This window comes from Podarcis muralis, chromosome 1 (assembly GCF_964188315.1).
Source record: "Podarcis muralis chromosome 1, rPodMur119.hap1.1, whole genome shotgun sequence".
Classification (NCBI taxonomy): Eukaryota; Metazoa; Chordata; class Lepidosauria; order Squamata; family Lacertidae; genus Podarcis; species Podarcis muralis.
This window is the reverse complement of record NC_135655.1, coordinates 127,380,332-127,392,523: the sequence shown is the minus strand read 5'-3', so window position 1 is coordinate 127,392,523 and position 12,192 is coordinate 127,380,332. Positions and strand designations below refer to the sequence as shown.

The 12,192-nt window shown below is 45.1% G+C and overlaps 1 protein-coding gene across 6 annotated transcripts in view; it reads right to left on the bottom strand.

Annotated features, from left to right (window-relative positions):
- The window catches only part of NBEAL1 (neurobeachin like 1), a 139,613-nt gene extending 129,286 nt beyond the window's left edge, over positions 1-10,327 (bottom strand). For 4 of the 6 annotated variants that reach the window (XR_013390553.1, XR_013390554.1, XR_013390555.1 and 1 more), the window contains exons 1-2: positions 10,161-10,326; positions 8,206-8,640 (exon numbers count right to left, since the gene is read on the bottom strand). Coding sequence is in view for 3 of the 6 variants with exons in the window: in XM_077918188.1 (XP_077774314.1) it covers positions 8,206-8,256 (51 nt within the window). In the remaining 3 variants the exon portion in view is untranslated. Of the gene's footprint in view, positions 1-8,205; positions 8,702-10,160 lie in introns of all 6 variants that reach the window. The other 2 variants (XM_077918182.1, XM_077918178.1) reach the window with 2 other exon arrangements.
- Between the last annotated feature and the right edge of the window lie 1,865 nt (positions 10,328-12,192).

Sequence of the window (12,192 nt, the reverse complement as noted above, 5' to 3'; positions counted from 1 at the left end):
AGCGGAGGACTTCTCCGCTGTCTGGGGCGATCTTAAAATGCTGGCGGGCGGCATTTTAAAATCGCCCCGGGACAGCGAAGGACTTCTCCGCTGTCCGGGGCGATTTAAAAGCCCCTGGGAAGGCAGGCAGGGGGGGCAAAGACTTTTGCCCCCCGCCAGCCTTCAGAAGAGGTCCAGGACCTCTTCTGAAGGCGGGCGGGGGGCAAAAGTCTTTGCCCCCCCCCCCCGCCTGCCTTCAAAAGCCGTCCGGGACAGCGGAGAAACGCACTGCGTTTCTCCACTCTCCCGGGAAGGCAGGCAGGGGGGAACAAAGACTTTTGCCCCCCGCCGGCCTTCAGAAGGTGTTCCCTCCCCGCCGCCCGGCTTCGGAGCATCCTTCGGAGGAGCCTTCCGAAGCCCAGCGGCGGCGGGAGGTGTTCCCGCCCCGCCGCCAGGCTTCGGAGGAGGTCCGAGGACAGTGGGGAAGACGCGCTGCGCTTCCCCGCTGTCTCGGAGATTTCCCTATGGGCTGTCGTCTTGCGAAGCAAGCCCATAGGGAAATTCGTTTTGCGAAGTGCCTCCAAAACGGAAAACCCTTTTGTCTAGCGGGTTTTCCGTCTTGCGAGGCGTTCGTCTTGCAGGGCACCACTGTAAAAGGTAAAGGACCCCTCGACGGTTAAGTCCAGTCAAAGGCAACTATGGGGTTGCGGCACTCATCTCGCTTTCGGGTTGAGGGAGCCGGTGTTTGTCCACAGACAGCTTTCCACATCATGTGGCCAGCATGACTAAACCGCTTCTGGTGCAACAGGACACCGTGACGGAAACCAGAGCGCACAGAAACGCTGTTCACCTTCCCGCTGGAGCGGTACCTATTTATCTACTTGCACTGGTGTGCTTTCGAACTGCTAGGTTGGCAGGAGCTGGGACAGAGCAACGGGAGCTCACCCTGTCGCGGGGATTCGAACCGCCAACCTTCCGATCGGCAAGAGCTGTAGCCCAACAACATCTGGGAGAGCACCACATTTGTTACCCGGTTCTACTCAATCTAGGAATCTTGCAACCACAGCATCCTAGGCCCACGACCACCCTGTTGCTGCTTTAATAGCTGCATCGGAAGAAAACTGCTCCATGTCTAAGAACTGAAGTAGGTTTCAAGTCATACTGTACCTCCGGAAGTGTTTCACTTTAGAAGAAGAAGAAGAGGAGTTTGGATTTGATATCCCGCTTTATCACTACCCGAAGGAGTCTCAAAGCGGCTAACATTCTCCTTTCCCTTCCTCCCCCACAACAAACACTCTGTGAGGTGAGTGGGACTGAGAGACTTCAGAGAAGTGTGACTGGCCCAAGGTCACCCAGCAGCTGCATGTGGAGGAGCGGGGAAGCGAACCCAGTTCACCAGATTACGAGACTTCCGCCCTTAACCACTACACATTCAAATAGCTTTCTTCATGACGAAGAAAACACAGCCTGCCCGTATCGAGCGGCAAATGATCCTCCCACTTGTCCTGCTGGTTTCCTAAGGACAGGAAGTTTTTGATCTAAGGCAGGGGTGGGAAAGTGGACCTGTTCTTATCTCCACCACCCGCACAGGCCAACTTTGATAGGCAGGCGGGTGCACATGTCAGTCACCTGACAATCACAGTAAATTCAGGTGACCCGTTTTCCTTTGCCTGCAGAAACCGAAAGGCACCGTACTTTGCAGATCAATTGACTGGCAGGGTCTGCAAACATCATGGGAGCTTCACCTTTACCTGCAATGTTATGAGCAGGACAACGGCACGTGGCTTGGCCCAAACAGCCTCACAGGCCAAATGGAGAGGTCAGCAGGCCTGATTCTGACCGTGGGCTGCAGGTTCTGCACTGTTGCTGTGGCAAAGAAACGTCTCTCTGAAAGGTGTTCCAAACCCAGAGAAATGTACCACTTTTTTTCCCCGTTTCAGTTTTTAGCACTTTTAAAAGTAAAAGTCATGGAAGCAGACCATTTTCACCGCTGAAGAGTAAAATTATCGCTTTCAAACCACAGATTGACTCGATTTTTTAAAAAGAAGTACAGTGGTACCTCAGGTTACATACGCTTCAGGTTACATATGCTTCAGGTTACAGACTCCGCTAACCCAGAAATAGTGCTTCAGGTTAAGAACTTTGCTTCAGGATGAGAACAGAAATCACGCGGCGGTGGCGCAGAAGCAGCAGGAGGCCCCATTAGCTAAAGTGGTGCTTCAGGTTAAGAACAGTTTCAGGTTAAGAACGGACCTCCGGAACGAATTAAGTACTTAACTAGAGGTACCACTGTAATAATGGTGTCGTCCCCCACTAAAAAAAGGCTTATTGTGTTTCACGAAGAAGAAACAGTAACCACAGCAGGTCAGGTGAATGAAAAACCTGTTTGGGCAGAACTCAGTTTGTTAAACATTTGGGTAAAACATTTCTCCATAACCGCCACCGGATTATGCAAGTGACTATAAACACGGGGTCTTCATCGTTTTACACTTACTTCAAGTTGTTGTTTTGCCAAAGTGACCTTTAGTTTTCAAAGCCCCAAAGCAGAATATGACCTGAGGACATCCCTGACGTGACAGCTGTCTATATAGCCATAACTAGCTCCTAAGACTCTGACATTACCCTGTCAAAGTGGCAGAATATTAAAGCTAGTGAATCAGTGGGCTTGTGAAGTGGAAAGTCCACCTGCCTGGTGAATGTATGCTTCTATCCATCTTTCATTAATATACTTGAAAAAATAACCAGTTCAATTACTTCTCCTCGCTTTCTCACCAAATGTTCTGCCCTGATATTCAACAATTCCACAGGCTGTTTTTCCAAACATATTATAGGCAAGTCATATTACTTTCCGGGTGGGGGGGCGGACAGGATTGTGACCTCTCCCACTGGGGGTACATGTCCATCTCCAGACAGTGTTCAAAACTCCCATTGTCCTAGGCGCATTTTGCGACAGGGAATTTCATGAGTGCGAGCAGTTTCTGAGCTCTGGGCGCAATCCTGCACCAAAGATTTCAGATTAAAACTGCAGAGTGGAAGGAAAGGAGGAGCTTTTTCTGCCTCCCCACTTCCAGCTACTCTCTGAAGACTGCAGAAGAGACCCTCTTAAGAACATTAGGGAGGTGGGCAGGGGAAGGACTAGAGCAGGGGTCCGCAAACCTTTTAAGCAGGGGGCTGGTCGACTGTCCCTCAGACCTTGTGGGGGGCCGGACTATATTTTGAAAAATATATATGAACGAATTCCTATGCCCCACAAATAACCCAGAGATGCATTTCAAATAAAAGGGCACATTCTACTCATGTGAAAACACGCTGATTCCCAGACCGTCCGTGGGCCGGATTTAGAAGGCGATTGGGCCGGATCCGGGCCCCAGGGCCTTAGTTTGCCTACCCATGTGAAAAATTAACGTAATATTTTAGCTGCAGTTCATTTATTTTCAGCTCTGTATTCTTGTTTTTAAAAAAAAGCAAGACTAGACATTGCGTTGCCGCACCCATAGCCTAGATTCAAGGTGCCATTTAAGCTCCTAGCTTTCATATCTCAGTTTCTAACACTGTCTCCAGGATGTAACAACTCTTCCACATTTGACTTATGGACAAACAATGGCCATTCTGAATGGGGCTGACAGAAGACGGAGTCCAGCAACACAGAACAGTATGAACAGATTCAGTAAGTGGCTTAGATCTATACATGATGGATTTTCCATGTAGGATCTCTTCAACCATGGAAAGCACATATCTGGACAAGAAGCCACGATCCAGCTCCTCCTCTACATGTAGCCAGCAAGATCACCTCAGTAGGTCCAATGCCTTTTTAAAACAAAAAACATGACCCCCAAATTCTACCTTCTTCCTGCCACGCAAAGAACAATTTACAGAGCTTGGATATTTTCTGCTGTTTCAGTGCCAATCCAATCTGCATTTGTCTCTATAATGAGTGCAGCTAATCTTCCCTTCAATAGCCAGAAAAGTTTTTTTCTAATCTTAAGTGGCAGAAGATGAGCATGCGTTAGCAAACAAAGGAACTTCTGCCAGGTTTTCCCCCCTCCACATAGGGCATTTACTCAATGGATGAAACTTTTCCTCTGCGGATGTCTTGACAGGAATGCAATAAAGTCAAAACAGACATCTGAACAAGTGCCCTGAAGTGGCAGAAGTGCTTCATGCATTATGCAGTCATTAACTCGGTATCAGAACAAGAAGCCCACATATTTCAATTTGGCACACTGATCCAAAAAACAATGGGCCTGCTCCAGCCACAGCGAAGCCCTTGTACGTGCTATTGATTTCAGCAGAGGGGCAAGCACCTGCTCAGAATTCCTCCCATTGAGAACAAAACAGGACTCACTGCGTGTTGAATCGTACCCAAAGTTTGTCACTGCGAGACTATTTTATGGGGATCTTCAAATCTCTGCTGGAAACAGGATAAAGGCTCCGTTTTAGCTCGAGCGGTTATTGCTTCTTACTTGGCTTTCTTGAGTTTTACTGCTGCTTTCTGCCCAGAGTATTTTTTTCAGCACAAAAAAGCAGATGGTATTATTATACGTGGCATTTTAAAAAATGTATGCATAACACAATTTATTGTGTCAAGTCAACCCACGTGCCATTGGTCTCTGTCTCGTCTCTCATTAAAAAGTAAAGTCAGAAGGAAATTGTTTTATGGTTTGACCAATTCAAATATTTTCACACTCTTTTTTCCCTAGAAGTGGCAGAGCTCTATTCCGAAGTAGCACCTGGCATACTGGCACCGCTTATTATGTAACAATTCCAGCCTTGTAATCCCCCTAAGCAAGACTATACAATTTCAAGTGAAATTAATAGGTCATCTAAATACTGACGCAAATAAAACAATTTAGTAGACATTTGATTCATTCACCGTTACATTTTAATTTGTGGGCTTAAAGAAAACAGTTTCAGCAAATGAAAGACGAAATAATTTCACGTGGACAAGACTATCTCTGCTCCTTTTCAGTCAAATAAGATGTACCGTGAAAGGGTGACTTTTGCAGTCACTCCAAGATGATCACTGGAATCTGAGTCACTCAACTCATATATAGGACAGCAGAGAAACCAAAACAGTACTGATATATATTCCTCTGGTAGCTCCAAACCTGATCCGGTGCTGCATTTTGTGCTGCAAGCAGCTTCAAAGCAGCCACACATTACTCATAGATTAAAGCGTTAAAGAGCAGTAGTTTTTGCCTGATAGGCTTTTAAACTCAAAAGCTTCAGCATCCTCACCAACAGCTGTTGGTCCAATAAAAGATGTCATCTTAGCCTACTTTCACAACCCATAAGTCGTTTGTGATGCCTGCATTCCCTAGCATTTTTCAGACGGTTCGCTCCTAGATTATGAGGAGTTCTGCTAGATTTGATACAAGAGAATTTCCAGTCCTTCAGCACTCGTAAGCACGTATCCAGGCTACTATTCTCAACATGCTCCCTAGGATGTAAGTCACACTGAATTATTGGGAGTGGAACCTACTTTCGAGTCAGCATGGAGAGAAATGACTGAAAGTGTCACCTTCAGGCATAATTGCCGAGAAAAGGAGAATCCTTATACATTAGGATGCCAAGATCTCAAGCGGGCCCTTGCAACGGGCAATATCAGTAGGGGTGGTTCTCCTTTTAACCGTTCACATAATGTACCTTCTTTCAGGGACATGTTTGTGCTGTCTAGGTCACATTCACACCATATCTCTAAAGCACGGTGGCAAGACTTTAAGCAGCCAGGGATCCACTCTTCTCTGGGCCACCTCCCTGGGGCCACAGAAGCCACAATGGGTGGAACAAGGAATATAAACATTTACTTTGGTAGGTAGGCTTCGCTAGTGTCTGTCTTGGCCTCCAGGTGTGAGGTTCTTCCAGTCCTCTAGAGGGGCTTGTGTGGCTGCATTTGACACCCGGACCGAAGGTTTCTCAACTAATACATTTGATTTATGTCCCACCTTTCCTCTAAGGAGCTCAAAGGGGAATCCATGGTTTTACCCCCTCCCCATTTTGTCCTCGCAACAACCGTACGAGACAGGTTAGACTACAAAACAGTGACTGGCCCAAGCGACCTTCACAGCTGATCGGAGAAGAAAAGTGCTTGGTAGGTAAAGGGACCCCTGACCATTAGGTCAAGTCGTGGCTGACTCTGGGGTTGCGGCGTTCATCTCGCTTTATTGGCCGAGGGAGCTGGCGTACAGCTTCCGGGTCATGTGGCCAGCATGACTAAGAACTAGAGCAGCGCACGGAAACGCCGTTTACCTTCTCGCCGGAGTGGTACCTATTTATCTGCTTGCACTTTGATGTGCTTTCGAACTGCTAGGTTGGCAGGAGCAGGGACCGAGCAACGGGAGCTCACCCCGTTGCGGGGATTCGAACTGCTGACCTTCTGATCGGCAAGTCCTAGGCTCTGTGGTTTAACACAGTGCCACCCGCGTCGTGCTTGGTAGAGGACAACTTAAAATACCCAAACGCGCCCCCAGCAGCTGGGCTCAGTGCTACAAGCAGCAAGTCTCCACCAACTTTTCCAGATATTATTTCCATAAAATTGTAACCCGTTTCGACCCAGCGACGCACATTACCGTCTCTCTCCTCTCACATGTGCACAATACAATAAACATTATGCAGCGGTTGCGTTCCAGGGCTTCCACCTAATGCCAAAGTCCCGTATAGTCAAAACCCATTGGGTTCAATGGCGGGTAGGATTGCCAAAGTCATTTTTCCCAGACCCCTGTCCCCTTTTTATTTTTAAATGGCCATGCATGTAAAAGCTGAATGCACAAAACGTAAATGTCCGTAAGTTGAGGGCTTCCTGTAGTTAGCTTGGAGGAAGCGTTCAGAGGCAAAAGATATTAAGAGCATCTGGAAGGTTTAGGTGGTTTCTACTGTTAGGTAGACTGGGACGCGGGTGGCGCTGTGGGTTAAGCCACTGAGCCTAGGACTTGCTGATCAGAAGGTTGATGGCTTGAATCCCCGTGACGGGGTGAGCTCCCGTTGCTCGGTCCCAGCTCCTGTCCACCTAGCAGTTCGAAAGCACATCAAAGTGCAAGCAGATAAAGAGGTACCACTCCGGCGGGAAGCTAAACGGCATTTCTGTGTGCTGCTCTGGTTCGCCAGAAGCGGCTTAGTCATGCTGGCCACATGACCCGGAAGCTGTACGCCGGCTCCCTTGGCCAATAAAGCGAGATGAGCACCGCAACCCCAGAGTCGTTCGCGACTGGACCTAATGGTCAGGGGTCCCTTTACCCTTTACTGTTAGGTAGGAATGGTTAGAAAACACTGCTAACTTCATAAAAGTTTGGGTCCCACTTGAAAATGTTCAGTTGCACATTTGCGCTATTTTTCATTATGCCACCAAGTATCTGCTCACTTCAAAACAAAGCTCAATCAGCACGGTCATATTGAGCTTCTAAACAATAGGACGTTTGTGTTTCAAAAGCTCACCAGCTTAAGCAGCGGACTAAAGGCAAATTCCTTAACTCCAAATCTTATGGCTCAGAGGAACATTTCTGCATGTTCTTCTTTGCAACAAAACAATCAACACGCAAACAAAAATGCCAAGTGCTTTTGCGCAATGAAACTGCTGAAGAAAACGCCACCCTAACACAAGCAAAATTCAGACGAAAGGAACAAGAAATAATACCGGAGCCTAACGAGAATAATTATGATTATCCAGCAAATTGTTGTGGTGGTGTAAACATATCGTTTCTGTAGCCTGAGATTCACTGTAGACCATCTTCAGCATCACCATCAAGTTTGCACAAGCCCAGGTTTGGCAAACTCCTTGCAAAATGAGTATACACTCAAGTGGAAGGCTGCATCCAGTCTTGGTTCCGTGGAAAGAAGGCCAGGAAACAAATATTTAAAGTTTTAGATATAACAGATTAGGTTAGGTATGGGGAACCTTTGACCAGCCAGATGCTGTTGAACTACAACTCTCATCAGCCCCAGCTAACATGACCAACGGCAAGTGATGGTGGGAGTTGAAGTTCAGCAACACCTGGAGATTCCAAAGTTTATCATACCTGTCCTATAGGAGCACATAACTGGGCATTTTGGTCAACTGTACCAGCATATCAGGATTCCAATAAAAAAAACAGTCTAAGGCTGCAATGCATTCAAGATGACTTACTTTTGAGCAGACGTGGTTAAGACTGCACTGTTAGCCAGTTGGTTTCAACAAAAGAGCTTCAACTAAAGCATCCCCCAAGTTTTATTTGTTTTTAAAAAAGAAGTTACCTTATTGCAATAGAGCATCCAAAGTTCATACAGCCTCTCTCTGGACGCCATCGTTCGCCTTCCTCAGTCGTGAAGTACCATACGCTCAAGATCCTATCATGCTCACTTTCAATTCAAAATGTTCGCTTTAATTCGTCAATCCAATCAAGGACGGGGAAAACAAGTTTCTCCAATACTCTTGCACGGTTAAATCGGCTCAGGGTGACAATCAGCCCTCTCCTTTTCATCGATGGCACTTTGGAATTAACCTCTGAAAGGAAAATTGTGCTGGCTGGAACGTGCAGGATGTGTGACGACGTAAGAAAAGGAAATGTTATAATTCCATATTACGAGTGCTGAAGGAGATCCCAGGAACTGCTCTTGTTGTTTCTGAATGATGAAATCTCAGTAAGATGTTGTTGACCTCAAGTCTTCATCATCCCCCTCAGTGACAAACTGCATGGTAGAAAATATATTTTTCAGTGTACCAAACAGCAAAGCAATGTTGACAGATCACCTGGCAAAATAAAGACTGATTTATTTATTTTTTAAAAAAGTACCCACTATGTTGGGTATTTTCTACAATTCACAATAATTTATTTAAATTTAAAGTGCTCGGAAACTCATTTCCCTGCTTTTGCTTCCGTAAGAATGCGCCAGAAATTAGAATAAGGGCATCCCTGAGCAAAAAAAAAACCTCTTCACAATAGAACCACCAACATCTCCAGGTTTTCCCCTCCTCTCACATACCCAGTGTCCAAATGTTCCCCCTAGCTTAGAAATTATAAAAACCCTAACCATTTTCAAAGGGTGATGAAATACGGGCAACTTCCGGGGAATTTGGGGGGTGGAGTGGGTAGACTGATAAAGCTGTCAGAGGCTAAAGTGCCGACTGCGCTCTACCACAGTACTACTTAAGATATATATTTTTAAAAAATAATAATCCAAAATTAAACACAGATCACCTCTCCTCAAACCTTGTTTCTGATGGTTCTTCCCCCCCACCTTCCTCTATTTCAAACACAGTTGTTTTCCTAACTTCACTTGTCTGCCCCTTTTACAGGGTGCCTCTCCTTCAACCCAGCACAATACAATGATGCAACAACAACAATGAATAAATTCTTTTGGAATAAAGAAGTGTTACTAGACCTGACTCCAGCATATTATGTCAAGAGAGCTGAAATCACAAACCCCACGTCACAACAGACAGAACCACCTAAACTATATAGAAACTTATTCATGTATGCTACTACAGCCGCAAGAAGGTTACTCGCCCCAAAATGGAAAGAATAAGAAGTCCCAGCAAAGGAAGAATGGATACCAAAACGTACAGAACATGCAGAAATGACGAAACTTACCGGAAAAGTAAGAAATCAAGATTGCAAATTTTTTTATAAAAGAATGGAAATGGGTTTACTGAATATTTACAGGTAAACTGTAAACAGGTAAAAACAGGATTGTTGTAATAACCTGCAGTTTGACAAGCGTATATATTTGAAGTAGATTAAAAAGTGAGCAACTTCAGCCAATTTGGAATTTGCAGAAGATATTACAAATAAATTGAAGGAGGGGGAGGGAAGTCGAGTTCCGAAATGTCAAAAGGATTGCAAAACTAGTATAATGCATAAACCTGAAAAGCACAGATATTATTTTTTAAAAAAATGAATAAATAATAATAATAATAATAATAATAATAATAATAATAATAATTTAATTATGATGATAATAATGATACTAATTTCTCATCGCCCCCCAACCCCACCCTTCTTCCAGGGCACACCACCCCTAATCCCCGTGCTGTAGTTTCAGGAGAGAGAAATTATAGTTTCAGGAGAGAGAAATTATCTTTATTCTCATTGCATTTGCCCTCCCCACTTCCCTGTTTCCTTCCCCCCCACCCAATACCTCGCCCTCCTCCAGCCCCACAGCCAGGCGGCCCTCCCCTCCCCGCCGCCCCACAGGGGCTCCTCGCTCACCGGGGACGCGGGAGGCTCCTCGGACCCCGGAGACGAGGCGCCTTCGCTGGCCGCGGACTCAGCCCAGCTCGGGGGAAGAAGCTGAGGCGGCTCAGCAGGACGAGGAGGAGGCGGCGGCGTTCGCTGCTGCTGCTGCCGCCGCTGTTGGCAAATGGGAAGCCACATCGGCCGCCCCGACGCCCCGCCCACATTCCAGCGCTGCCTCCTTCCGCCCCGCCCCGCGACGCAACCACGTCCGCCCTTCTGGCGAAGGCGCGCGGAGATGACATTGGCGAAGGGGGTGGGGGTGAGGAGGGGAAAGGAAGCCTCGGCGGCCATCTTGGCTCCTGGCAGAGTTTTTTTTTTTCTTGCCCTCCCCCCCTCCCCCCGCTTCTTGCTCTCCGTTATAGAATGGCAGCATACTTTCCAACATTGCTGAAAAGAGGGACGTCATATCCAACAATAATAGTTGTTTTAATTATTATTATTATTATTATTATTATTATTATTATTATTATATTATTTTCTATTATTCCTATTATTCTAACTATTTTATTCATTATTCACTTTTTTGTTTGTTTATTTATTTATTCTTTATTATTATTTTTTATTATATTATTCCAATCTTATTATCATTTCTGTTCTATTTATTATTTATTTATTATATTTAGTAGTAGTACTCTGTCATATTCAATAATAATAGTTTTTTATTATTATTATTATTATTATTATTATTATTATTATATTTTTCTATTATTCCTATTATTCTAATTATTTTATTCATTATTCACTTTATTATTTATGTATTTATTTATTCATTATTTATTGTTATTATTTGTTATTGTAGTATTATAATCTTCTTATCATTTCTATTCTATTTATTATTTATTTATTATATTTAGTAGTAGTAGTAGTAGTACTCTGTATTTCTATTATTCTATTTGTTATTATGCCTGTTGTCTTTGTCCATGGAGTTTTCTTGGCAGGGATACTGGAGTGGCTTGCCGGTTCCTGCTCCAGGTGGATCACGTTTGGTCAAAACTCTCCACTATGACCTGTCCATCTTGGGTGGCCCTGCATGGCATGGTTCATAGCTTCTCTGAGTTATTCAAGCCCCTTCGCCACGGCATGAAGGGGACTAAAACTCCCATCATCCGTAGCTAACAGGACTAGTGGTCAGAGATGATGGGAATTGTAGTCGCAAAACATCTGGAGGACTGAATTTGCCTATACCTGCTCCTTTCCCTTTGTGTTGATGGCATCCTAATAGCACAGGGATTATGTTGGCACTTAACCTCTCAGCACATGTACCAGACAGTGTTACTTCAAACCCTGTACGGAGATAGAATTGTGGAAAATCCCACATTTCTAACCTTTTTGCTTCTGGAAAATTTGCCTTTTTGCTTGAAACTTTAAATCATGCAGAAGATTGTTAACCTGGGAAGAGAATTTACTACTAAGGAAGAAGGAGTTCCTCTTTTTTCGGTTATTGTCGGTTGCCCTTTTGCTAACTGGAGATAAGAGGAGCAGCACAAAGTCATTCTTTGTTTCAGGATCAATGTGGAGTTAGGTTACAGCCAACTGCAGTTTTTATTACCTTGAAACGCATCCACAGTCTGTTTAAAACCTTTAATCAGGATCCCAAGGTAAGCAGAGCTGATATAATTTTTATCCTCCGTTTATACCTGGGAGTAAACAAGTCAGGGATATGGATGAGTCTGCTGTGGATTACTCATTTGCAAAACACATCAGCGGTTACCCGATTCCAGTTAACAATGCAAACTCAAACAGAGCAACCAAGCACTGTATTGAAAAACAGCCGGTGGTACAAGGTCTTTCTACAAACCATGGGTAGGCAAACTAAGGCCCGGGGGCTGGATCCGGCCCAGTCGCCTTCTAAATGCGGCCCACGGATGGTCCAGGAATCAGCGTGTTCTTACATGAGTAGAATGTGTCCTTTTATTTAGAATGCATCTCTGGGTTATTTGTGGGGCATAGGAATTCATTCATATATTTAATATAGTCCGGCCCCCCACAAGGTCTGAGCAACAGT